Source organism: Caloenas nicobarica, chromosome 12 (assembly GCF_036013445.1).
Source record: "Caloenas nicobarica isolate bCalNic1 chromosome 12, bCalNic1.hap1, whole genome shotgun sequence".
Taxonomy (NCBI): Eukaryota; Metazoa; Chordata; class Aves; order Columbiformes; family Columbidae; genus Caloenas; species Caloenas nicobarica.
Genome location: NC_088256.1, coordinates 11,927,303 through 11,954,510, shown reverse-complemented (window position 1 = coordinate 11,954,510; position 27,208 = coordinate 11,927,303). Strand labels below are relative to the sequence as shown.

The following is a 27,208-nucleotide window of genomic DNA, read 5'->3' as shown; positions in this document are numbered from 1 at the left end:
CACCAGGCTGGCCATGGTCAGTGGCTAACAATCACTGCCAGTTCCTGCACCACCTGCCCAAAATGCAGCCCCTGCCTCCCTGTTGTTCTCCATGCTGGAAGCCCCTTCCCGCAGCAGGACGTAGCGGTCCTGGGTCTGCGATGCTCCAGGGAGCAGCGGAGCCACCTCGCCCAAAGCCAGGTGAGCCCCGTGCATCCCAGCGCAGCCGATGTGAGGAGGGTGCAGACAGCGAGCAGGAGAGGCTGGATCCTAAACAACTCCCCGCCCTGATCCAAATAGCCAGTATTTGCAGGGTGAGGGGCTGTGGAAAGGCAAGCAGGCGGTTGCAGGGGCTGTGCCGCAGCAGTGGCCCTGCATTGCAGGCTGCGGTGACAGGGACAGACAAATGCCTTCAGCCAGAGGAGAGGGCTGTAGCCTCCCACGCCCTCCCAGGGCCTTGCTCTATCTGTCAGCATCACCCAAGTCTTCATTTCCAGTGCTGCTCTGCTTCCGATTTTAAGTAGCACAGTACAAGAGCAGCGCATCCCAAGTGATGAGCCAGCATTTTTACCGTGTGATTCCCTATTTACCTACTTTTAACTACAGCATCTTCTCTTGATCTTTATCTGATGAGAGCAATCTCTCTCCATCGGGAATCAGGTGCTAAGCATTTAATCTCCTGCTTCAGTTTTCTTTGGGCTCCTGCATCACTGGTTTTATTATCAATTGTTTCACACTGTCTTATGGACAAAATGCTTTCATGCCACAATTTGTTGTCTTGTTGATAAACAGGTGTCTGGCTCTGGGCAAATTCGTAGTCATTACTTAATGCAGAAGCAGAAATCAAGTGGCTATTGTGAATGTGCCTTGTAATGTTTCTGGCTGGACTGCATGCAGGAAAACGTGAAAGCACCCTAGTTTTCAGTCCTGCACCCACAGTCGTAGGAGGAAAAGGAACTTGCAGTGGTTTTTGTCCTTCAGTAGGGATCACAAAGCGAGTTGGAGCCCGTGTTTCCCACCCTGCGCCTGCTGATGCTGGGCAAAGGGCAGGGGCAGCACAGCTGGACACAGGCGGTGCCGAGGCTGCCCCCAAAGTGGTTCCAGCTGGGATCCTGCCTCCCGCTCCTGCCTTTCCCTGGCAGGGCTGGCTCCCGGCATCGCCGCACGGGGCTGTGGCGCTCTGCCCTCTGCTGCAGGGAAACCAGCCCAGTTCCTGCTCAGCAACAGGGTCACAGCACCTCATGTCTCCCCTTCCCTTGCTGCAGAACCAGTAATCCAGTTCTCCAGCAGACCCCTGCATGCTGGGGGGGGACAAACCCAAGTCCTGGATGACATTATTGGTTCTTCTGTGACCTGAGAAAATCACCTTTAAAATCTGTGCAGCAGGGTCAGTGCTAATTTCCTCTCTGCCACTTGCAAAGTGGTTGGGGTGTGGAAATAAAAAAAATGACACCATCCACATCCTTTCCCCCTTCATGTATAATAAATTGTTCTTCCTTTAAAAAAAATACAAAAACAAACACTAAAAGAGTGACAAGAAGAAAGAGCTCCTTTTCCCATCAGATACACCTTTGAATTATTGAGGGTTACCTGGGGCATTTTTCCAAAGTCACAGAGAGGGTCAGAGATTTTCTTCCTAGGCTCAGCAGCAGAGCACCCAGGAGGGCTGGGACAGGGTGGTATCCTCATCACAGGTACAGCTGAGCTCAGGCACTCCCCAGGAAGAGAGGAACCGTAAACACTTGTGCTCAAAACCTTCCAGCCTTTTGTTCCTGATGCAATTGATCTGGGACTAATTGAAAGCGGGTTTTGGCAACGCTGCAGCAGAGACCTCTTTGACATAAACTTCAAAGAACGATTGTCTTATTAAAAGTAGCTTAGGAAACGTCACCCACTCCATGCACACAGGCATCAGAGAGCCTTGGAAACCTTGAAAGCTTTGAGTGCTGATACTAAAGAAAACCATTTTGATTGGCATCTTGTCTTCCCAGAACAAGGCTACCTGCTTTCCTACCATCCTGGGGTGGAAGAAGACGTGGTGAAATGTTTGTTTCTCGTGGGGTCAGGGAGGGGATGATGCTGTGGAGCTAGAGACAGGGCAGACCCCATCAGTGGCTGCTGGTCTAATGCATCCTGTGGGAAAACCTGATATGAAGCCTTTTCTAGCTCCAGTAGCGCTGCCCTGGATGGGTCTTTGCTTTTCACTCTGAGCTGTTGCTGCTGGCACCTGGAGGTGTTCATCTGTCCGTGGTGGGGGGTACTGCTCTGACCAATGCTTTTGGGGAGCCTGGGGCACACAAGCGGGTTGGGGAGCTTCTGGTCTCCTGCACAGCTGAGGGCTCCAGCCCAGCCTGAGGCTTTGCAGCCTCCCTGGGACCAGACGCTTTCATTCAGCAGATCAAGCCCTTGGCTGTCCCTGCACCGAGGTTGCTGCTGAGGGTGGTGTAGTTCGTGGAGCTGTGCAGTCACAGTCCTCCGTGGGGTTGTACCCACAGGCTGGGGTGCGAACCGCGCTGAAGGACACACAGGGACCCTTGGCTGTGCTGCAAGCACTGGGGCTGCAGCCACCAGCCTGCAGGGACAGGACGGTCCCCTGGGCACTGGGACTCCTCCACGGCCTCACTGCTGTCACACTGACTCCTGTCACATCGCGTGGCAGTGTCTGATGCAACGTGACACGTGTCGTGCGCCCCTCGCTTCCCCCTCCCCAGCCTTGCATGCGTGCAGTCCCGGGCTGCCACCCCCCAAAACAGATGTGTGGCTGACCAGAGGCGCTCCATGCGTCACCCCAGGATTAGGACATCTCTAGCTGAGCCAGCTGGTGCTTGCAGCCCCTCCCGCTCGTAGCTTTAACATGGCGATGTACTGACACCGGCAGAGAAGTGAAACATGCAAAACCCCTGTGTTTTCCTCCAACAGTAAATTTGCTCCTGCACGTCTCAGTCCCTAAGTGTGTGGAGAAAGACCCCTTTGCCGTGCTCCTGCGTCCTCAAGCTAGCAACCCCGTGCTGGTTTGGAAAGCAAAATCCACTGGCTAGGACCGAACCACTCTATTAATCTCTCATCTCATTTTTTTAAATAAAACATGGAAATACAGTAATCACCACTGGTTTGAGTCAGTGAGACTGAGAGCAGGTGAAAGAGAAATGTTGTGAAGAAGGAGAAAGTTGGGATGAGAATTTAGCGTGAAGAAATACCCCTGGATTTAGGGGTGCTTTGTGCCCTTCGGGAGCTGGCTGGCGGTCATGGAGGCTGGTAGGTTTGGTGGTTGGAGCTGCCATCGCTCCAAGAAAGGCATTGCTGGGGGAAGAGCAGTCCAGGTGTGGTTGTTGGCAAAGAGGAAACAAACGTGTTTCCTCTGGGGTTTTAAATCTTGCTGTGGAGGAAGGAGAAAAGCTGCACGAGATGGCAGTGGATGAGAAACTTCTCCCGGCTGTGTTTTGTGCCTGGTCTCTGCAAACCTGCCGGCGGCTCCCGGTGCGGTGACAAAGGCTGAGCCACCAGCTGCTCCCTGGGGACGTGGGACACCGCAGGGTGTGCGCGACAGCGTTGCTTCTTCGAGTGTTTTGGGAACAACCTGGAGGTCTGTCTTCCACCTGAGGTGGGGAGAAGATGCATTGGGACCTTTGGGCAGCCCTTGGTGTGGTGCAGGGTGGAGGGATACAAGTGTCCCTCCAGCATTCGGTGCCTGGCGGAGCAGCTTCCAGCAAGGACTTGCCTTCTCCTGTTCATCGGGACAGTGGCCTTTCTGGCCTGGTCACAGATACTGGTGCTAATGGGTGTCTGCTGAGAAGAAGTCTGGAGCCCAGCAGACCCAGGCTGGTTTTGCTGGTCACATTTTCCTTGCTACCTCCGTCACTCTTGCTGGGTGCTGAGCGTATCAGATGCTGCTACCAAATAATTTAAATTATTCCTAGTAATCCTTGCAATCAAATTACAACAGACATCTACTTTTCATCCAGCTGCCCCAGTGCACAGAAACACAGGATTTTCCTGTGGCTTAAAATGCAGAATTTTCTTGTGGATTAAAAACGCAAGCGTGGTGCATTGCTCGGAGCTGCAGACAGCACTGCTCGCGCCGGGGCTGCGCTGCCCATCCTGGCCGTGCTGGTGTGCCCGGCTTTTAGGCATTTCTGTTAATAGGTTTCAAACATAACCACCATTAGTCCCTCCACAAAAGAGAAAGTCTTCATTATGCAAATTCTCATCTTAAAGCTTTATTCATGTGCTTCCTGGCAGGCTTGCCTTTAATCTCAAGAGCAAGATTGCTTGGAATTACCATATACCCTTGTTAATTGCATAAGAAAAAAAAAATCCGCAGAGGTTGTTTTTGCCATAATCAAGAGTGATTTTGATTAGTACTTCTGGAAATCAAAATGTTTCGCTGGGAATGTAGAATGAGGACGGCAGCGTTGCCGCGTCCCCTGCGAGGTGCAGGGGCCGCCCCAGGTGGGGGCTGTGTCCCGCCGCTCTCAGTGCCGGTGCCGGTGCCCAGACCAGGGCTGTGTGCCCCCCGCATCAGCCACCGACCTGCTGCCGCCCTGCCTGCCCTCGCCCCGGCCGGCTGCCGCTGCCGTGTTTGTGCAGGGACAGCCCGGAGGAAGTTCAGAGTCTGCCTTTCAAAGCAGAGCTGACTTGAGGAGGAGGACTGTGTTCAGGAGACAGCCTGGGCACGTCTCTGGAGAGAAGTCCGGCTGCTCCAGACTGTCCTTACCCGCCTGGCTTGCCAGAGCTGCTCCCAGAGAACATCTGCAATGCCCCAGCTTCAAAAAGCTCTGCTCTCCCTGTGCACATAGGACTGTCCCTTGGCCAGCAAGAACTCAAGATTTGCAAGCAACTTGGCACTTACAAGTACATTTACTACGTGTTTGGCAGGCGGCTGGGGTCAGCGCCCAGGCAGCGGTGGTGGAGAACATCAGCAAGTCTCAAGCTCTGGTCTGTGCTGACCAGGATCGCTGTTCCAACTGGTGTTGTTGTGCCATTCCCTGCTCCAGGGGAGGTCCCCGGGGACCCCTGGCGGCACCCCAGCTGCTGCAGACCAGCCCTGTGCCCACAGAGGAGCGGCTGTGTGCTCCCCGCAGACCTTTGAGGCTGTTATCTTTGCTGAGACAGTGGGAAACACCACTGCGAGGAGCAGCCCAGCACGGGCAGCGTGAAAACCCTCCGTCCCCAGCGCCCTGCCCAGAGGTGCCAGCATGGCCGTGGGTGCCGTGCACAGGGAACCGCCTGCCTGTGCCGACACCATAACTCAGAGCCAAAAAGATGAGGTTGGTCACTGGGGAGACCCTGGTGCTTTCGGTGACCTCGGCACGTGCTTTCCCCCTGCTCTCCCACCCGCTGCCTGCTGCGTCACTCCTAAGGTAGATGTGTGAAAGTCAGGCAGTTTGAATTACTTTCCACTGCCCTTGTACCTGCTTTGTATTCTCCCGTAATCTCCCAGGCTGTCAATCTCGTACCATCGTGAGCTCTCAATTCCCAGGGAAGCTAAACACATATATATTGCACAAAGAGATCCGTGGGCTGGCACTAAAAATGGAATACACCTCGTTCTGAGTGCTGCAGACGGCCTCACAATATACTGGGTGTGAATTATGATACTGTAATTCAAGCTTTGTCAAACAGTGGGGCTTAATTAGAATATATATATAATTGTAAAAACTAAAAAGCTGACGAGTACAATTGTGTGTTTGAGCTGCCTACTACAGAAAATAATGAGGAGAGAATACATTCAGGCACAAAACCTTTCTACCTTCAAAGAGCAGCTAGCTCTGATTAAAAATACCACCGGCAAAGCAGGGGGACTCGGTGAAAGACCTCTGTTTTACAGCCTCCATCCAGCGCAGCTGCAGCCTTGGGGTCCCCCCACCTCCACGCTCTGGCATTGGGGGATTCACGTTGGGTACCATGCAGCGTCCCAGCTCAGTTTCTTTTTATTGCCATATTGAAGAAAAATACAGAAGACGCACTTTGTTTGCCTATTTTCCCCCTCACCATAGACCTGCAGCCCCACAGATGCTCCAGCGCTGGTACATGACTGCTCCCCTCTCCTCCCAGCTGTCCTTGGGGACGTGCCTTTGCTCCCAGCAGCCAGAAACAAGAGTCTTGCCAAGGACCCAGTGCAACAGCAGAGAAAAAATCCCAACAAACTAGTCATCAATGCCGGCGAAGATCCTGTACTGCTCCCTGCCACCGAGCAATCAGTGGAGGATGATTTTGTGTATCAGTGGTTATATAGTCCCATACCAGGCTGCTGGCAGCGTGGGTACATCCAATGGGGCAGCTGAAATGTCGGGGTTTGCAGGACCTCGACCGCTGAGCGTGCGTCACAGACACACACCTCCGCAACTCTCAGCGGGATGCTTGTGAGCTGTAGTACGTAGACATGTGCCTCAGCTTCTCCTGGAGAGTATAAACCCTTAATATAAAAATACTGTGTGCTGCGCTTGGAATCCCATCAGAGGATGGGCTTTGGGAGTCCAGGAGACCCAGTCCTCCAGCAATCGCAGAGCGGGACCGGGGCCTCAGGGGCAAAATTATTTGCATGAGATAGTGCAGGGAGCAGCAGCACTGCCTCCCGAAAAGCTGTGTTTGCAAGGTAAACATGCATACCAAGTGCTGGTTGGGTTTTAAGCATCTGGCTTGAAGTGCCAGGTTTGTTACCACTCAGGAACTGAAAAAAAGAATGTGGAAGGAGGTGTTCAGCTCTTATCTGCCGGAGCAAGCAGGCAAGTTTGTGTGCCTTTGACAGGAGTGCTTGGTCATTGATCCATAAAAGGTGTAATACGTCTCTATAACACCCTTTGCATGAAATAAAGATGTTGTCAGCTTCAATTAACTGGCAATCTATTATTAATCCTTGCCAATGCCAGGGGATTCCTAGGTTTAAATTGCCCTGGAAAAGGATCTCCGTTTGCTGTGGGCAGCGGTGGGAAAGCCCTGGGAAATGGGCTGTGCCAAGCACCACAGCTCCTGGAGAAGGTTTTACCGGGTGATTTCAGTGTGTCAACACTTCCCTAACCTTTACCCGAGCTCCATGGGTGCCTCTCCCCAGCGGGGGAATCCCCAGGACACAGCTGCAGCCCAGGACACATTAGCGGCTGCTGGTTTACATCAGCTCTGCGAGGATGGGGTGCCCTGAGCACCTTTCATGCCTCGAGACCCGTTGGCGTGCCAGCTGGCTCATGGGAGGCTGATTTTGGAAGCAGCACCCTCCTCCCATCCTGCGGGGAGAGATGCAGAGGGCACCCACCACCAAACCGGAGCAAGTGTAAGGGCTGCTCAGCCGGCAAGTCCGGTGACCCCCCAAAGCCAGGGGGCTGCACACACCCCTGGGGCCACCCGCTCCCCCTCGCTCGGGATTTGGGCTCCTGTGTCAGAGGCGGAGCACAGGAAGGATGCGCTGTCAGCGGGGCCGGCATGCAGCAAATCAACACCCTTAACATATTTTATCAAAGAGAGCAGAGCGAGCGGGGGTAGGGAGGGGATGGCTCCTGGCATACCAATGCCAGTCTCGATGCCACCACCGCATCCGTGCTGCCAGCTCGCCCTGCCTGCTGCGGAGGCTGCGGGAACTGAAACGAGACACAGCAACAGCGTGTTTCCCCCAGACAGGTTTGTAGTGATTCTCATCCCGCGAGAGACACGCCGTGGTTTCCCCTTTCCACCTTTTTTTAAACACGGTTTAAAATAGAAAGACAAGAATGACAGAGCCTCTGAGATTCCTGAAAACCCAGTAAAGGCTGGGGAAAAAGCTGTGCTGGGAAAGGGAACCTGCATAAAATTACCGGACTTGCAAGCTTGGGACGTTCAGCCACAGCACTAACGAGCTTGTGGGGTCTCAGCAGGGATGTGCTGGTGGTTCAGCAACACCCTGTGCAAGCGCGGGAACTGGGCTCCACCTGCAACAGGACATCGCCCGCGGCCGGCCGTTCATCCGGGCTCACACGGGAAGCATTGGCATCCTTCATCTTGATCAGAAACGCAGCCTTGGGCTGGGACATCTATTACTTACACATCCCCCCAAGCAGCAGCTTAACGCTGAGTGCTTTGCCAGGAGAGAGAAGTCCATAGCAACTTTGCAGGCACAGACCCTGCATTTAAATCACCCTCAGGTTTGCTGAGCACACGTTTAAATAGACGGCAAATGAAACGAGATGTGATGTGTGAGTAAGTGAAACCGGAGCTGGAGGTGTTGCAGTACTTAGTGACCACTCTTGGTAGAAGTTTTTCACTGAAATGCTGATACCTGCTTTCTGATGGACTGGTGCCTTCCTGTTGTTATTGTCCTTGTCAGTAAAGCTTTAAATTTATTCATGAAGCATGCTGGAGCTCAGGTGGCAATAGCTAAATCCATTTAGCAGTCGGAATAAGAGGAAAGCCATTTTAATGTTCTCTTGCAGTGCTGCAGTACTTAGCAAACCCAAAGGATATTAATTACTCAGCATGCTCTGAGATGTAAAAGTGTGAATTTATCAAGACAAACACATTCAGAACTAGGGTAAGTCAACAGTAATTAATGCCATGCAAAAAAAAATAGAAGACGGAGAAAGGAAGGATTAGCTGGCCCTATCGCAGGAGAACATGGTGTAGCGCCGAGTCGTCCCTGGGATATTATAAAGTGACTGGAGTTGTGGTGAGGCATCTCTAACGAAAAATCTGCCTGTGCCTGTCAGGTGTATCCCTGGGATGGGGGTTTGGTCCTGGTTTGCATTATCAAGGCAGAATGATGCAGGCGGTCTCTGAAATGCTAAACTGTGCTTGGCAGCCAGCAGCATTTTCATACGAACCCTTTGATGTTGGAAGGCACTTCCAAGAAAAGGTGCACAGGGCTTTTTTGTTTTTCACCGGATTTGTCTGTGCCGTCCCAATGTTTTCATGGTGTTTAGCAAACGTATAATCGTGAGCACAGCCACAGATGAGTGGCAGCTTGAGAGACGAATTGGTAGGCTCTCCTTGACAAATTTAAGCATAGCATGTGTTTTTATACTGTATCCATTAGTGCAGACAAATGGAAAATCCAGAGATGACTGCTCTGCAATTTAACAGTCACAGCATTCGGAGAAGGCTGATGTCTTCCTCATCACTGACGGTAGGTCAGGTTCAGAAAAAAGTGGAAAGCCCTCTAAAAACTAAAGCAATTTGAGCAAACAAGTCTAGCTGTGCTGTAGTTAAAGGCAGTTGACTTTGTGCAGAATGAGTACAACCCATGCTAATTCTTTGTCTCCAGGTCATGGGGATGACACAGATGACTTCAATCTAGAAGATGCCCTGTATGACCTCACCACCAAGCGACGTAAGTCACGTTTATTTGTTCTTTTAAAGAGGAGAAAACAAACAGATTTTAGTAGGTGCCATTTGTTCTTTTGGGATCTGATGCTGGTGGGAGGGTGGTGGAGTATACGGTGTACCTCATTGTGTGCCTGGGGAGGTGCAGTGTCTGGGCTTGCCAACCGGTGGGACTGGGGATAGTCCTGGAGAAGCTGGTTGCTGACCTTGTGCCCTTCGCTTTTTGATTTCTGTGAGCAAACCTCGGAGGCACACCGGTGCTTTGATGTAGCAGCAGCACCAACCATGTGTTTTTGGCTTCCTCGTCTGTCATAGTAACACCTGCCATCAAACATGCCCCTGTTTGCCTGGAGGATAACGCATGAACCGCTCTCCTTCTCCACCTGGGGAAGTCCACCTGCTGAGCCTGGCCAGGCAGGGCAGCACTGCGTCCTTCCCTGGTCCCGCTGCAAAACGGCGCCCAGTGGAAGCAAACAGCGCTTTGGGCTGTTGCTTTGCTTTCCTTAATTTCAAGTATAACCCATCAGTTAAAGGAAACTCATTCCTGAATGGGGTGCATTGCTGATGGCATGTTGGTATTTAATATTTGGCTTTGATATATACAGTTTTTATGTAAGTCGGGGCCGGGCTGTGTCGCTGAGGGCACAGCGGTGCCTGGCAGAGCTCAGCCGCAGGCCTGGCAGAAGCAGCAGCGAGGTCAGGGGGCCGGCGGGGGGTTTGCACCACCCTGCAGGAGGAAATTCAGTGGAACGGCTCTCATTTTACACCCAAAAGAGATAACCCAACCGTCAGCACAGCAGCTGATGGGAGGAGGCTCATGTCCCTCCCGGGGCACATCGCACGCCTGTCCCCAGCGCTCAGGGCTGAGCCCAAGGCGGGTCTGCCCCTGGACACGTCGCTGCTCCCTGTCACTGCCAGGCCACAGAGGCGCTGCGGTGGAGCTGCAAACACCAGCGCGCAGTACCTGTCACTGCCCATCCCTCCCCGTGTGGGTCATGGTGACCATCCCCAGACCCAGTGCCTGGCCGGGCAGTAGTGGGGGGCACTCTGCGAGTGATGCCAGCCCCTGCAATCGCACAAAATATGCCTGAAACTGGTTAAGTGAAAGCTAAAAAAAGTTTTGAAACCTCTCACTTTATAGTCTAACAACACACAGATACTTGTACTGTTTTGCATTGGAGTTTACATGGAGTAGAGTCTGGATGCTCCGTGCATCTCTCCTGCAGCACGCCGGGTTCAGCAGGAGGGGGATAGGATAGACCACAGGATATCAGACTTGGTCACAGGTCTGAGTGATCTCATCTAGGATTTTGCAAGCCCTTTAATACAGTATGTGGAGACACCTGGTTAGAAATGCCAAACAGCCACCTCCTGCAGAGGGAAAGCAGCGTTTCCCCAGGCTGGAGTCCCAGCTGTGAGAGCAGGGGAAGTGACAGCGCTGCCCCTCAGCCTCCCCTGGCTGCTGCATCCCACCTTGGACTTCATCAGATCTGCCCCGGAATAAAAGCAAACAAAGGTTCTGGCGTCAGGTCACATCAAACCGTAGTGGCACACTGGAAATAGAGCCCAGCAGAAGTACTCCAGTATTCAGAGGTGCAAATGGAAATTAATGGGAATAGAGCAGCTACAACTCTTGCTCATAATTTATTCATATATGCGGCAATGCTAGCCACTATTAATAGATAGTGGTTTACAAGGGAAAACAAAACAAAACACAAACGAACTCAATCCCCCTGAAGGCTGACTGGAGCTTGTTTTAGCCCAGGAGCAGCTGGGGGAGCTGAATCTGAGCACTGAGGTGTCACCAAAATTCCTCCAGCTGATGGGAAACCTCCCATATAAAAGGCAGCCCTGGAAATTATCTGTTGTTTAACTAGCCAACCAGGCAGGGAACAACAAAATATTGGCAGCTTACTCTTGTTTTCCATGCTGTTCTGTACAGCATCTGTCCTTGCTCTGTTTGCTGCTGTCTCTGGGAGTCTGAATTCGGAGAAGTGTATTACAGCACTCGGCTTTCTGCCCGGTGGGACGCTGCCTGTGCGGAGCCAGCTGCTCCCCGCGGAGCTCCGGGCCCGACCCTGCCCGGGGCCGCTCACCCTGCTGCACGGGCAGCCCCTCTCCCGGGGCCACATGCTGCGTGCGCGGGGGTTTCGTGGCTCTGGGCTCCAAGTTGACAAACACAGCCCAGTGATGGTCAGCTATAAAGCTCATGGTGAGATCTTTGCTATTTATTCTCAAAGCACAAGTGAGACATTTTCAGTGATGCCCACAACTAACGTTTTCCTCCCTGTTTTGTCACAGCCACTCCCAAGGGACCCAGAAAGCCAGCAGATGGGACAGGTGAGACCTTGTGTGCATGTCTTTTAAGCACAGCGTGGGGTTTGCTTCCCATGGGCGTTTAAACCATGCGAGCCCTGCCGTGTGCTGCGCCTGTGCTGGTGGGTGCTGCAGCCTTAGCAGAGGCTTTGGGACACCTTCACTTGCCCGTAGGAAAGCTGGTGCGCATACGTGCGCTCCTCCCAGATGGCCAAAGTAAATGCAATATTGATATTTCTGTCCTTGCTGAAGACAAGTGGCATTGGAGCATTTATGGCCAAGGCTGAATTTCACACACTTTTTGTAGTATCCCAACGGAAAAGACACAAATCACTGCTCAGCCACACAAGGGCTTTTGTTTCTGCCTGCATGGCACATGCTAGCTGTTCTTCCAGGAGGGAGCCCAGAGGATATTTTCCTTCCTTTTTTTACTCCAAGATATCCCCAGCCCCCATGGAAAAGCTCATTCTGGTGACATTTCCCCATCCAGGCGAAAACATCTCTCCAACTGCTTGTGCCTGTCAGATGTGCTGGCTGGCTCCACAGCATCTGCCCCGGCTGAGGAAGCTCCCTTAAATTCACCTGAGTTTCATTGCCAGCAGCTCCTCTGGCTCCGTTCTGGCCAAACATACCTACTTAAATATAGTATGGTCACAAGAGCCGAGGGTTGCTCAACCCTGCGAGAGGAGCCTAAAATAAACTGCAGCAGGGGAGTGCTCGGCAGTGAACCCGCTCGCCCTTGCATGAAGATCTTGGCACAAATTTAAGCAAATCTGACTGTCCAGCTCCTTGGCTGCTGTACTCTTTGCTAGGGATAAGAAAAGCCAAGTGCCTAAAGCACGTGCAGGGCTTCAGCATTTGGATCACAGCCCAAATGAGAGCCCTTTCAATCCAATAAATTTTCCCTGGGAAATGGACACATGCTGAGTCTGAGGCTTTGTTTCGGTGAGTTTCTTCTTCTCTGCAGAGTGCTTTTTGGATGAGCTATTTCACCCAGGGGCTCCTGCAGTGGGTTCCTGTGTCCTGGCCCCGTTTGCTCAGCCCAGGGTCACTCACAGGCAACTGTGCAGGGAGCGGATGGGTCCCAGCCACCAGCTCAGTCCCTGCAGCACCTTCTCATCTGCACCATCTGTTGGGAGGTGCCACAGGACAGCGACAGGTCTCCCCCAAAACACATTGTTTTGGGGTCGCTCGGACTAGGGGCGAGCGACAGCCACAGCTCAGATGGGGAGGGTTAAATGATGGCCAGGGTGATCTAAAGGCTCTGCGATACAGTTGTGATTGAGCAGCGGAGCAGCTGGATGCCCTTTTCAGCTCCGCACTGACACGGGTGCCAGCGACCCCCAGCAATGGTTCAACGTCACTGGTACAGCACCCGCAGGGGATGTGTGCCAAAAGCCTCACACCATCCCCACCAAACGATGGGGGTTTTAATGGTCCTTTCTCTCCTGCAACAGGCTTTGATCTGGCTGATTACTTTGACACTCCTCTGGAGACCACCACCAAACCAGCCAAGCCCACTCCGAAGCCCTTCCCCAGGCCGGGGAAGCCAGGTACTGCAGAGCTCCCTGCGCCCAGGGGGTTGTGAGTGTGCTCGCCTTTGGGCTCCGGATGGGGGAAAATGCTCCCCAAAGTAACCGGGAGCCATCCTAGCAGTCAGGAGGCTGGAAATGGGTGTAGACAAAAGAGCTCTGACCAGTTTTGGTGCCCACCAACAGGTGACTTTAAAAGGTGACCACCTCCTCCTGCTCCGCTGTGGTAGGAGCGCGCAGAGCCGATCTCCAGGCTCTCACTGAGGGTGGGCACCAGCGTTTCACCATCCCCCCTCCCTCACTGCCCACGCACCCCTGCCTGAGCCATACTGGGGGGCTTCACCAAGCAGCATTTGTAAAAATTTTTAGCCAGGACAGAGCTGTTAGCTGTTGTTAGGTGGAGATTTCATCAATGAAGTGGCACCTGGTCCTGCTCCTTTGTGCTGTGGGTGGACTGCGGGGGTGACACGGGGCTGCGCTCACGGTGGCAGAGCTCTCATGAGCGTGGTGTGCGCCCTGCCGGCAGCATGTTTGGGTGCATGTTCCTGGCAGCCCTGCTTGTCCCCTTCTCAAATTGAAGCTCCGTGGACACATGCCATGGTGCAGGGGATCCCTGCAAAGACGGCTGCCACCCACACCAAGGGCTGGAGCATCCCCAGGGCACTGAGGGGCAGGGGGTGCCCCCGGTGTCAGGGGCAGCTGAAGCTGTGGAGGGACCGGAGCACTGAACGGCCCCAGCGCAACCCCAGTCTCCCTGTGGGGAGGGGATCCCCTCCCCATGCTCTTCCAAATGCATGTTTCAGAGGGTAACGTCACGTTGGTCTCATTTTTTTCCCCTCCCTTCAGACAACAGCTTTTGGGACGTCATCCGCACCACCACAACCAAGCAGCCAAAAACTACAAAGGCCCCCCGCAAGCCTAACCCAGGTGAGCATGAGCTCCCCAGCCCCCCCGGCTTTGTCCTGGCTCTGCTGCCAGTGCAGCCAAAGGCTTCGGGATGCGCGGTGACGGCAGCGCTGCCCCTTGCCCGGTACTTCCAGCCTCTAGGCTGTTTGTTCACATGAGACACTGAAGGGAAAAAAAAAAAAAAAAAGAGACCCCTGGGGGTCTTGGTGGCTCCCGGACCGTTTTGCATTCCTCTGCCTGTTTTCAGGCTGTGGGCTTGCCATCCTCCCCAGCACAGCACACAGCCCAGCTGTGCCAGGGTTCACTGGCACACTGTCCCACAGGCTCAGGGCACGCTGTCAGGCAGGCACTTTGCTCCCTGCTCCAGCAGTTTTGGCAAAAGGCACTCTGAGGCTTAAAAAAAATACCAAACCACAAACCAAACAATTTGGGATCGTAATAAACTCGGGTGCAAGCTGGTGGGAGGGCTGAGGAGCTCAGGTTGGCTCCGTGCCGTGGTTTTAGCCTCCTTTTGGCAAAGGCAATAGCTGCTCTGTCAGAGCCGGGCTGCTCAGGGTACCAACTCGGGGGTTCATGGAGGAAAAGAAAACCAAGTGACCAAACCGCTGGCCACTCCAGCCAGCACGGCAGTGCGGCATCGCCGCCTCTGTCCCCTCTGCTGGCTGGGCCCTTGGGAGCACCTGTTTGGCTCTGACCTTTTCTACCTGACTTGATTTAACCGATTGCCCGGTGCTCGAGCCACAGCGTGAGGCTGTTCCGCAGAAGAACATGACATTTCTCCCCACAGCAGCACAGGGGCATGGAACGAGATGGGTTTGGAAGATCAGCCATGATGCCATATAGCGAAACCAGGAGACACTTGCGTCAGAGGCTTCATCTCTTTCACTGGCACTTTTCTCTGGCAAAGCTGAGCATTTCCTTGATTAACTGATTAAGTGCTGAGATCCCTGGTCAGTGGCCAGCACTGCTAACCCTCCATGTTGTTTTACAGCAAAGTATCCTGGGGATTTGGACTTGGCTGATGCCCTTGATGATAAGAACGATAGAAAAGATGGTGGGAGACCGGACATAAGGCCAGGTGAAGGTACGTCAACCTCCTCTCTCCATCCTGCTTGCCACCAGCCACACTGTCCCTCGGGACCTGCAGGAGATCCTCGCCATCCCCCGTCCCCTCCTGGGAACAGGCTCTCAGTGCCAGACACTGTTCCTGCTGGGCGACGGGGTGAGGAGAAGCAGAGGCGCTGCCTTGCCCGCAGCCCGGCCTGCCGCCAGCACCCCTGCCCTGCCGCCAGCACCCCTGCCCTGCCGCCAGCACCCCTGCCCTGCCGCCAGCACCCCCTGCCCACAGCCAGCACCCCCTGCCCTGCCGCCAGCACCCCTGCCCTGCAGCCAGCACCCCTGCCCTGCCGCCAGCACCCCTGCCCTGCCGCCAGCACCCCCTGCCCTGCCGCCAGCACCCCTGCCCTGCCACCAGCACCCCTGCCCTGCAGCCAGCACCCCTGCCCTGCCGCCAGCACCCCTGCCCGCAGCCAGCACCCCTGCCCTGCCGCCAGCACCCCTGCCCTGCAGCCAGCACCCCTGCCCTGCCGCCAGCACCCCTGCCCTGCCGCCAGCACCCCTGCCCACAGCCAGCACCCCCTGCCCTGCCGCCAGCACCCCCTGCCCTGCAGCCAGCACCCCTGCCCTGCCACCAGCACCCCTGCCCTGCAGCCAGCACCCCTGCCCTGCCGCCAGCACCCCTGCCCTGCAGCCAGCACCCCTGCCCTGCAGCCAGCACCCCCTGCCCGCAGCCAGCACCCCTGCCCTGCCGCCAGCACCCCTGCCCACAGCCAGCACCCCTGCCCTGCCGCCAGCACCCCTGCCCTGCAGCCAGCACCCCCTGCCCTGCCGCCAGCACCCCTGCCCACAGCCAGCACCCCCTGCCCTGCCGCCAGCACCCCTGCCCTGCAGCCAGCACCCCCTGCCCGCAGCCAGCACCCCTGCCCACAGCCAGCACCCCTGCCCTGCAGCCAGCACCCCCTGCCCTGCCGCCAGCACCCCTGCCCTGCCGCCAGCACCCCTGCCCTGCCGCCAGCACCCCTGCCCACAGCCAGCACCCCCTGCCCTGCCGCCAGCACCCCTGCCCTGCCTCCAGCACCCCTGCCCTGCCGCCAGCACCCCTGCCCTGCCGCCAGCACCCCCTGCCCTGCCGCCAGCACCCCTGCCCACAGCCAGCACCCCTGCCCTGCCGCCAGCACCCCTGCCCTGCCGCCAGCACCCCTGCCCTGCCGCCAGCACCCCCTGCCCTGCCGCCAGCACCCCTGCCCTGCCGCCAGCACCCCCTGCCCTGCCGCCAGCACCCCTGCCCTGCCGCCAGCACCCCCTGCCCTGCAGCCAGCACCCCTGCCCTGCCACCAGCACCCCTGCCCTGCAGCCAGCACCCCTGCCCTGCAGCCAGCACCCCCTGCCCACAGCCAGCACCCCTGCCCACAGCCAGCACCCCTGCCCTGCAGCCAGCACCCCCTGCCCTGCCGCCAGCACCCCTGCCCTGCCGCCAGCACCCCTGCCCACAGCCAGCACCCCCTGCCCTGCCGCCAGCACCCCTGCCCTGCCTCCAGCACCCCTGCCCTGCCGCCAGCACCCCTGCCCTGCCGCCAGCACCCCCTGCCCTGCCGCCAGCACCCCTGCCCTGCCGCCAGCACCCCTGCCCTGCCGCCAGCACCCCCTGCCCTGCCGCCAGCACCCCTGCCCTGCCGCCAGCACCCCCTGCCCTGCCGCCAGCACCCCTGCCCTGCCGCCAGCACCCCCTGCCCTGCCGCCAGCACCCCTGCCCTGCCGCCAGCACCCCCTGCCCTGCCGCCAGCACCCCTGCCCTGCCGCCAGCACCCCTGCCCTGCCGCCAGCACCCCCTGCCCTGCCGCCAGCACCCCTGCCCTGCCGCCAGCACCCCCTGCCCTGCCGCCAGCACCCCTGCCCTGCCGCCAGCACCCCCTGCCCTGCCGCCAGCACCCCTGCCCTGCCGCCAGCACCCCTGCCCTGCCGCCAGCACCCCTGCCCACAGCCAGCACCCCTGCCCTGCCGCCAGCACCCCTGCCCTGCCGCCAGCACCCCTGCCCTGCCCGTGCAGCCCCTTCCTCCGGCGCCAAAGGGAGGGAAGGTCCTCGGCAGAGAGGGGCTTTGCCTAACGACACGCTGCCTGTCTGCGGGTTGCTTTCCCAGGGTCTCTTCTGACCCATTAAACTGCAGTGATTGTGTTAAGTTCCCCCTCGTCCCTGTACCTGACAGCTGTTTAACCGAGGGCATGTGCTGTTGGGGTTCGCAGTCATTGCCAAGACATAAATCTAGGGCAGGCTTAAGTCCTGGCATAGCATACGCTATGGGCTGGGAGATTTTTTTTTCCACCTCTAAAATACTCCGGTGAATGAATCATTTGTCTACAAGGATTGTTCCCTTGAGCACTTGAGCTAGAAAACAGACTTTGCACGGCTAGTTTATTGATGTCGAGATGGCCATATACCCTGCTCACACATGTAATGAATAGTCAGATATTTTATTAGATTGTATTAACTAGGTGACTTGTCTGCACTTTGATACCATGAGCTTGTTCGGGTTTCAGACTCCTGCAGGAAAGGTTGAGGCGTTGAGCCACTGGAACGTGGCACTGGTCACAAACCAGCACGTGCATTCCCCTGCAGTGCTGCACCCTGGACTGCCTGGGACCCCTCCAGGTTCTGGCATAGTCTTTATTTTTTGTTGTTTTTTTTCCTTTTTTACACTCATTACTAAGCCCATAAATCTGTTTTTTGTGGTAATCTAGTCCACAAGGCAGTCTCTTCCAGGCTATTAAGGCAAAGGTAACCCTTCCCAAGGCGCGGCATCAGAGAAGGAGCCTTTTGCTGGCTTGGCTCAGTGTTGGGTCTCTTCTCCCATCACACTCCTTGCTGCATCCCCAGGCTCCCTCTGGGACCAGAGCCGAGAGTTCAACAGCTCATTCAACAGCTCATTCAGCTGCTGGTTCCCAGACTGTGTTTCTCTGCGCTTATCCTGCATGAATTAAATGTTCCCACTACAACCCTGTCCGAGATAACTTTTTCGCCTGTACCAAGATGTGCCAGTGCTCAGTTCTTCCACTGGGGCTTCTCCGTCCCTCCGGGAAGGAGGAGAGTCCCCTCCCTGCCCGCAGGAGGAAGCTGGCGCTTCTTCCTTTCTCCTGCTCTGCCAGCTGAGGCTGAGCCACCAGAACATTTCATGAACTCATAAATATGTCAGTCATTTCAGTTAAAAAAAAAAAAGTATTTAAACTTTGATTCAGGGGTATTTCTTTCAGGCTAGACTTAAAGTCAATTATTACCTCTTTTATGAGCTTAAAATAAGTTGGAGTTAAACATTTTGTTAACATCTGGTAATTGGGAGAGAAGCAGAACTGCTTATTAACTGGTGCCTGTTCTCGCTGGGGACAGAGTAGCCAGCTGACTGGGAGCCGCTGGTTCAGACGGGTGTGCAGACCCTGCTCTCGGCCCTGCTGCACAGAAAGCCCCACACGGCTCTTGAAAATAGACAGAGAGTCTTAGAGGAAATACTCAAATAGGGTAGCCTCCTTCTGCCCAGCAGAGAAGAATTTCCCCAGGAGTGGGAGTTTGCAGGAGGCCAGTCCCATCCTGGGTGCGTGATGCTCACAGGTGACCCCTGCCCAGAATTGCCCAAAAGTCCCATTTCCAAGCCCTGCCCATCCAAACACGCTCAGTTTTTGGGATCCCTCTCATCCCAAGCAAGGTATGCACTATTTTTCCTTCCTGTTGTGTTGTTTTCTAGGCAGCTCTGGCTGCGTTTGCCCTCCCAGGAAGGTGGCTTCACTGCTTTTCTAGGTGACTTTGGTTTTATGCAGGTTGAGAGAGCAAGTCCCCCCGCTGCCACTGAGCACACGTGAAGCCCGTGGCCTTTCCCAGTGGGACCATGTCTGCCTTTGGGTGCCAACTACGTTCTGTTCTTATTATTTTTAAAGCATTTTCAGATGACGACCTGGCCAGCATTGTGGACGGTGGTGGCTACAGCCCAGACAAGAAGAAAGGTAAGCGGTGACCTACGTACATTTGTTTGCTTTAACAGTTCCATCTTGGGCAATAATCACCATACCAGCCAAACTCCTACAAACCACCCTGTGCAGAGCAACGTTCTCCTTCTCGACGGGGCGTGCATGTGGGGAAAGGAGGTCTCAGCTGTGGGGCCAGGGAAACACACAGTTTTTGGCCTCCATGGTCATACCTTGTGCCAGCGGTTGGAGTTGCTTATTTTTGACCTCCCGGAGGCTCTGCAGCTCCAGCTGCCACCAGGGCAGATGGGACCCACATCTCCCCGTCCATCTTGAAAGGAGATGCCCCTCCCTGTGCCATGAGGGGGCATAAACCTTCATTTGCCTTCTGCCACGCAACCATTGATGGTTTAAACACGGAGGAAAACCAGCAACAATTGGATAAGCCTGCACATTCACAAGGATCCACAGCATTAAATATTAAAAGCAGCCAAGCAAGAGATGAACACCACAAGCCCAATCAACATTTAATGAATCTCTGTGCCAAGGACAAACCACATCAGAGGCATTAATACAATGCTGACCTGCTTCCATAAATTCAGGATGTAAGTGGCTCGGTAAGGACTGCAGCTTCCAGCAGAAGCAGCTTCTCCTCACAGCCCGGTTTCTCCAGGGAAAGTGATTTTAAAATAGACTTCAAGCCAAGTGAAGATTCCCTGACATTATGGAGCTTAACTAGTCACCTCCCTGTGATGGCACAAGCGTGCCATCTAACTATCCAACAACATTTCATGTACCCGCTCTTTACACCGAGAGCGGCGCAAGACGGGGATGAGGTTCGCTATCTGCAGGCAGAGGCGTCCCCTGCAGAGGCTCCCCCCGAGCACACATGGTGGGACAGCGGAGCAGCTTCAGACCACTCCGAGAAGCAACGAGGAACCACCCTGGCAGCCAGGCAGAGGTGTGGGGAGCAGGGACACAGCACGCCAAGGGGACATGTGCCCTGGGGCTGCCCTGCCCGGCACAGTGCGGGGCAGAGGGGCCGCTGACAGGCTTGTATCTCTTGCAGGTTCTGGGGGCAGCAGCGACAATGACTACGGCGGAGGTAGGTACCGCCGGGGCAGCGGTGGGATGGGGTGGGATGGGTGGTGTGTGTGCCCCCCTGCACAGCATCCGCTCTCTGCGCCCCACAGGCGGAGTGGCAGAGACGGGGACAATCGCCGGCATCGCCAGCGGCCTGGCCATGGCGCTCATCGGGGCTGTCACCAGCTACATCTCCTACCAGCAGAAGAAGTTCTGCTTCAGCATCCAGCGTAAGTGTCCCCCTCTCCCCGCAAGCACCTTGAGGGCACAGAGCAAGCACCCACCTATTTGTCCCCTGAACCCTGCTGTGATTTTCCAGCCTGGAGACAAGAGGGGGTGTCAGGCATCCAGTGACCTAGAGCTGGCAGAGCCACCCCAGCCGTGGGTTACTGAGCCCTCCAGCCCCATCAGGCATTGCACAGGCAGGAACCCCCCAGCAGCGACAGCCCCAGGACCTGCTGCCCCCCCCGAGGCTGCACACAGCCCTCCACATGCACCCACTGACCATCACGGCCAAAGACCAAGCCAACACCAAACAGGGTAAAAATACATGTAAAAATACATCCCACCCCAAAACAACCAAACAAAACCAAACCCCTAAATTCTCAGCGAGAGGCAAAAACTCACCAGGCAGCAGCGAGGGAAGCACAGCAAGTGTCTGCAGCTCTGGCAGCCATGAGTGGTACAGCCCAGCCCACCCTTCTGCAGGTGTGCAGCAATCACTGCAATTAAGTGCAAATTAAGCAGCAAAGGTTCCTATTCCCAGAAAGTGCCTTTTGCATGAGCTGCCCCATAAAGTTGCTTGATGTAAGTGTTGCAGGAGGTGTCCCAACGATCTCACCCCACGGCACTGGACTGGCCATGGTGGGCTCCTGCAACCCATTTTGGGGTGGTTGCAAACAGCTGGAAAAAGCTCTTTCCAGATTAATCAAATGAAATCTCCTGCCAGTCTACTTTGCTCTGAGGGAAGGGTGTTCAAGGCTGGAAATTTCTGCTGGAATCATGCTATTTTCCCAGTTCTGCTTGAAACAAGCAGGAGCATTTTGGTAAATTAGATCAGCAGGAAAAGTCAAATGAATGTGATGGAATGAAACACCCTTGTATATTCCCCCCACTTAAATGATATTTTGGCAAGAATAAATAATTAAAAAAAAAAGAGTAAAGGCTTTGATGAGAGGGAAGCTGAGACACACAAAGCCCTAGCAAGGCTGCAGGAAATTAAAGTTAATTATAAAGGAGGATTAGTTTAAGCCATCAGACATGGCATGCTGGGCTAATGTCAGGCCTTAGATGCATTGCAATGCATGACAGAAATCTAAGAGCCGTCAGCCACTGCAAAAGTGGCTTTTTATTGAAAAACATAAATTGCATTTGGTGTTATCCCAGCAAAACACGTCTTGGGGGAGGCAGTGGTGGTGCGTGATGACCACTTGCTCGAAGTACGGAGGAACAGGCTCAGCTTTTTTCCTTGCCCAGCCATCCTTCTGTGGTGAGGCTGCGGATCCATTGCTTGTTTTTGAGTCGCTTCTGACGAGCATTTGCTGGTTCCACTAAAGGATGTGTACATCTTTAGCCCACTCTTCTCCTTACACCGCGTCTCCCACTTGCTAGCCCTGCCCTCGGCTGCTGCTCAGCCTCTCAGGTCCCTCTGCCCTGGGCCTGCGCTGAGCCTGCAGTGTCTGTGCTGGTGTGGGGGTTCATGGAGTTGTTTTAGCCAGTTGCAGAAACATTTATTTGCTCCCGCACCTTGGGGGCAGCAGCTGCCCCATTGCTGTACGAGGCCTCGGCCGTGGCGCCGTTGCCTGCCTGCTTCCCTGTGAGGTACAGATGAGCCCCGTCAAAGCCGGGTGCTGCGGCATAGAGAAGTCCCTGCCACACTTCTCACTGCATTTAGAGGTGTAAACAAGTTCAGATGCCTAAGAAATGTGCGTTGCGTGGCTGCAGAGTGGATTACCTCAGCCTTCCCTTGCAAACCAGCACGGCCCCCTCCCCTTCCCTGCTCCCCCCCTGTTGGGATGCAAAAGGACAGCACTCCCACCTCTGCCTCTCTCCACAGAGGTTCTTTAGAGGAGCTGTAGGGGACGGCTGAGGTACGTGGCACACCCCAGACACTCTTAACTCAATTTTCTGCAGCTCTGAGCCGGGCCAGGGCCTGCGGTGCCGGCCCGTTCCCCTTGCAGTGCCTCTTGCTGTCACCTTGCAGCCACCTGCCTGCCTGGCAGTGCCCAGCCTTGCCCCTCAGCCTGCGCTGCACTTGTCACAAACATTGGAAACCCCTTTGCATTTAAATAAGTGACTTATTCAGGATTTGACACCCCACTGGGATCCTGCTTCATCACCACGGCCCTGCTCTAAACTGCTTCTTGCAGCTCTGCGTAACTTAGATTTAATGAGAACAAAACCATCTATCTACGCTGAGACGCAGCCCCACTGCACAGCAGTCCCGTCCCAAAGATGTACGTACGCCCCGCACTTCTAGCTGAGCGCCCGAGCACAGTAATGAGCCCGGCTGCCTCGCGTGATAAAGATGAAGCAAGACTCAGAATAAAGGGCTGCTGCTAGAAGCTGTGCCCTCTAGGCAAGCCTCTGCAGTCACTTTAAAATCCAGCAATGCTTTCTCAGCACTGTTTATGGTTTACTGATGTTTCTATACTGCTGTTAATGCAGAGGGGGTTGCAAAAAAGGAGTCTTAGCTTTTACAGCAGATAGGCCCATTTCCAGAGTTTTTAAGGCATCAAAGCAAATTTTACTTTCTACCCTCCCATCTCACTGTCTTTATCGTTGCTTCTCAGAGGGACTTAACGCGGAATATGTGAAAGGAGAAAACATGGAAGCTGTCGTAAGCGAGGAACCCCAAGGTGAGAACCTTGCATTCCTTACCCTGCCTGTGTCTGGCCACAAAAGCAGCTTTACTGAGGGACATTCTTAAGTCCTCCATGCTGTACTGAGTTTCCGTGCTTCTTTGATGAAGACACCACTTAGGCGATGCTGCAGCTTTTTGTGAAACACCCACCACAGTGTTTTTCTCCCTTTATTGCACAAAAAAGAAAGCCGTGGTAAGAGACCAAGGAGCTCATGCTTCAAATGCCGGCAGTTAATATTCAGCTTTCATGTTTTCAGCCATCAGGAGTGTCTTATACAAGAAAAGCATGATCCTTCTTTCAGCGGCAGATAATCAAGGCTGCTGCAAATGCTCTTCCCATGTCACATCCAACCAACCAGTGCCAGGTACCCATTGCTTGCACTCTGGTTCCATTGTGTGCTGTTCTGCTAATGGTTTGTTTTGTTTTGTTTTTTCTTTCTTCCTAGTTAAATATTCGGTACAGGAAACACAGTCAGCTGAACCACCAAAACAAGACAGTGTGAAGATGTAAATCATGACCTGGGGCTAGAAAAGAATCAGTCAGCAGCAAACAGAGATCTTACATGCTTGTAATTTAGCTTTTTGTTTAATTTGACTCCAAAGCTGTTTAATGTATACTTAGGATTGAACTGGCTTCTTAATGCTCTAGACTTTAGGGTTAGAGTGGTGGTATGTGTTTATTTTTTGTAAAGAGGTGTATGTTTACATTTAAGTAATATTGTAGATTTGATGTCCAGTTGTATGCAAACCAACAGCAGGTGCGTCACTAATGGTCAATTTTCAATTAAGGGACGAGATCTTTTGCAAGGAGCAGCAGAGCTGACAGGTATGAGGACAGCGAAGTGCCTGTAAATAGCGATCCAAAGCAAACTGGTCACAGCCCTTTGTAAAGCACCTCCAGCCAACTTCTGCCGTCAGCTACGGGAATGTCACGTCCAATGGCAGTGATGAAAACTGCACATTTCCTGAGGGTAGATTGTGGGCCTTAGTGTAGCTACACCTAAAACTGAAGTGCCTGTGGGTTGGCCCCGGGGCTGAGGCAGGCGACTCCCTGCTCGGAAGCCAGGAGTTGAGGATGCTTCACCGCCACACAGCGCTGGGCTTCTAACCACATAAAGGGACCTGATTTTCATGCCAAGTCATAAGTACAGGTCACAGCAGTGTGCGCAGTGTTTACTTTTAGCAAATACCATTTGGATGCTTGGCTATGCTAGAGACGAGAACGGAGCTGAAGCTGCCAAGTGATACAGTCTGTCCGTGTGACATGAGATATCTACATTGTCACTGAAAAGAAAACTGTGTGTTTGGATGCTTTCAAGGACAAGGTCAGATCTCATTCACACTAGAAAAATTTGCAAATTTAACCAGAAAGAAAATAAAGTATGTATCCATTAAGACCTGTAACACTCACTACCACAAGTCAAGCTGAGCAAAGTGCAGTCCCCCCACCTTTTCCTTTTATCATGAATGCAACTATTGAGCGCACTCCCTGGCACCTGAGGCAGAAAAAGGATCTAAAGCTTTGTCCTTTGTGTCACCAACTAACCTTCAAAGAAGGCAGAATCTCCTGAGAGGATGGGTCCTCCAGCACTGTCCCACAGGGGGTTCCTGCAGCTTTCTGGGAAGCATCAGGCTCAGCAGGACACGGCGCTGCAGCCACCACAGCTCCCCGGCCCCGCACGGTGCTCACACAGCCCTCTTCAACATCCTGGTACCAGTATCGAGACCTGACCTTCGCTATCGTGCAAGAATTTGTGTTCATATTTTTTATCCCTCCCCAATCCTTTTCTTGTCACTACTAAAATGTGGATACTGCCACTTTCCGTTACATTTATCCAAATCAATGATGGCTTAAAAAGCGTGCTCTCAAGTGAAAGAAAATTCGCTTTACATGGCATAAGAGGTACTCACTATTTATATATAAACCTGAAATGTGTGCATTTTGTACTGTTTTGCGAATCTCATATTTTGTGAAAGTATATTAAAAAAAAAAAAAAGCCTTTCAGTTTGATGTACAAATTCGCAGCTTTCAGGTAGACACGACTTACAGACGGCCTTGCCAGGAGGTGAATCAGCCTGGGAGCATTGCTGCCTAACAGCTCCATTTGAAAGGAAATTGCCTAGTAACATGGTTAAGTATTTTGCAATAGCTGCACAATTCTTTATGCTCTTTTTAACACTTGTGTTTTTAAAGCCTTATACTAGCACAACAGCTACAGTGTTTTATGAAGGAGATGAGTTCTAGGGATATATGGTGCCTCATGTGTATTCAGAACACTTAGGCTACAACAATACTGCTATGAACTACCGCTGCTTTGTTTTATGAATTGTGCTTGGATTAGAAAACAAAATATTTAATTATTAGCTGCTCGGAGACTGGAAGCAGAGGAAATAAGAGATGGGATGCAGTCTGTGTTTGCTTTTGATGGAGGAAGCGAGGTCTGCAGGATTCCGATCATCACGTGCAGCAGCTCAGATGCCGACGAAGCCACGCGGCCGAGCTTGTGTATCTCTGTTCCCAAACACCGTCGCCTGTTTTTCTTTTCTAGCCAAACACATTTGAAAGCTGTAGCATGAAAAATGTTTTTAGAAACTTACTGTGGAGGAAGTGCCACAACATGGCATCGATGAACACGAGGAGCCGTTTTCCTGGATTAGATCACCTGGTGGTAGTTCCAGTTGTGTTGCCAATGACCATGTTTTCTGGAGCTGTAGATCATCGTTTTTATTGCATTTCTCTTACCCTGCCCTCCTGTTTGTCTCATGGACAGTGCAATGGAGGGTCCAGCATTGCTTAGAGAATGTAGCACCTGCCCCTCCTTTGGGAAACCCTTACACTAGAACACAGGAGAAACATGTGTCTTAATTCACAAATACTGCAGTTTAAAAAAAAAAAAAAAAGCTGTTTCACCGAAAAAAACACCCAGCTTTTAGAACTCAGAAATTACTCCTTTCCCCAAGGCCTTTCCTATGATTTTGGTGAATACTTAATGCCTTAGTGTAATTTCTAGGTATGTGGAAAACCGTAAATGCACAGTGAAAAGGAGCACTTTTTCAAAAATTTACAGTAACAGAATTCAAGATCTTTTTTCTCTAGGATTTCAAATAGGAAAATAATGACAAATACTGCAGTAAAGAAATTAAACTTGGTCTTCTCTTCAAAACTGGACAAAAGTCGAAGTCTCAATGTGCTAAATGACTATATAGGCTCAAATTGCTTTTTTATTGCAGTCTGTCTCCTCCATCTGAACTGTCAGACCAGTCTCTGAGAAACAGGGGGTTTATACATCATCTATATTGTGGGCGTTACAGCAACTGAGAGGATTCCTGTGTCTTTTGGTAGTAATGATCCAGGTTCTGAAATAACTGACCCAGCACTGATCTGTCTAACTACTTTCACTTGATTAGTATCTATTGTTTTAAATCTCGATATGGAATTTTTAAAAATCCTGTACTTAGGTTCTGCATACATGGTATGAACTTTCTCATCCTTTATAAAAAAGGCCATAAAACATGAGTCCAAAACCTATATATACAGCTGCCCTGAGGGTTTATGTACTACCTGTGCTATGAGCTCTTTTTCTTACCACACCTCACTTCTTCAGCTTAACTAAAGCTATTTTTAATAAAATGATTCAGAAAAGGCTTCTCAATTACAGAGAAAACAGAGAATTGAAAGAATTTAACTAGCTCTTTTCCTGTTGTTTATTCTATTAATTACTTGCATTTTCCTTTGGCAATACTGCAGTGGTTTGTTTTAGATTCTCAGTTGAGAATACTCTGACATGAATTTCAGATATTTTGGCACTATAACTCAGTCATTTTCATACAACCCCACTAAGGAACCCTTACAAGTGCTATATTGTCATGCCTAACTACTCGTTTGTTGTGATAAAATGGAATTAGTCTATAATACCATTTCAAATTCTGAAAAAGTAAGATGAGTCGACAGGCTAAGGCTTTAAAAATTTGCTTCTGCAACAAAGGAGGTTCAGAAATAAATGAAGTTCAGGAACAACAGTATTGTGAAATTAGAGAATCCTTTGTTTTGAGTGAAGTCCTTGAGTGAAGGCATATTGTTTGCTGATGCAGAAGCAATCTATACCAAATAAAGGTTGAATGTTATGCTATGAAAATATTAATTTTGCTAATGTGCATGTAAGGATCACGGGGCTAAAAACCAGAATTTGACTACCATTGGAAAACACCAAATAAAACAAATTGACTAGTAAGAAA

The 27,208-nt window shown here is 52.9% G+C and overlaps 1 protein-coding gene across 1 annotated transcript in view; it reads left to right on the top strand.

Moving 5' to 3' along the window:
- Positions 1 to 27,208, top strand: part of CD99L2 (CD99 molecule like 2) — a 34,343-nt gene extending 7,135 nt beyond the window's left edge. Inside the window, exons 2-11 of the mRNA XM_065643542.1 lie at positions 9,206 to 9,271; positions 11,566 to 11,604; positions 13,038 to 13,133; positions 13,959 to 14,039; positions 15,010 to 15,102; positions 19,000 to 19,065; positions 20,096 to 20,131; positions 20,220 to 20,339; positions 22,902 to 22,967; positions 23,419 to 27,208. Of these exons, the coding sequence (XP_065499614.1) occupies positions 9,206 to 9,271; positions 11,566 to 11,604; positions 13,038 to 13,133; positions 13,959 to 14,039; positions 15,010 to 15,102; positions 19,000 to 19,065; positions 20,096 to 20,131; positions 20,220 to 20,339; positions 22,902 to 22,967; positions 23,419 to 23,483 (728 nt within the window). The 3' untranslated portion in view covers positions 23,484 to 27,208. The remainder of the gene's footprint in view (positions 1 to 9,205; positions 9,272 to 11,565; positions 11,605 to 13,037; positions 13,134 to 13,958; positions 14,040 to 15,009; positions 15,103 to 18,999; positions 19,066 to 20,095; positions 20,132 to 20,219; positions 20,340 to 22,901; positions 22,968 to 23,418) is intronic.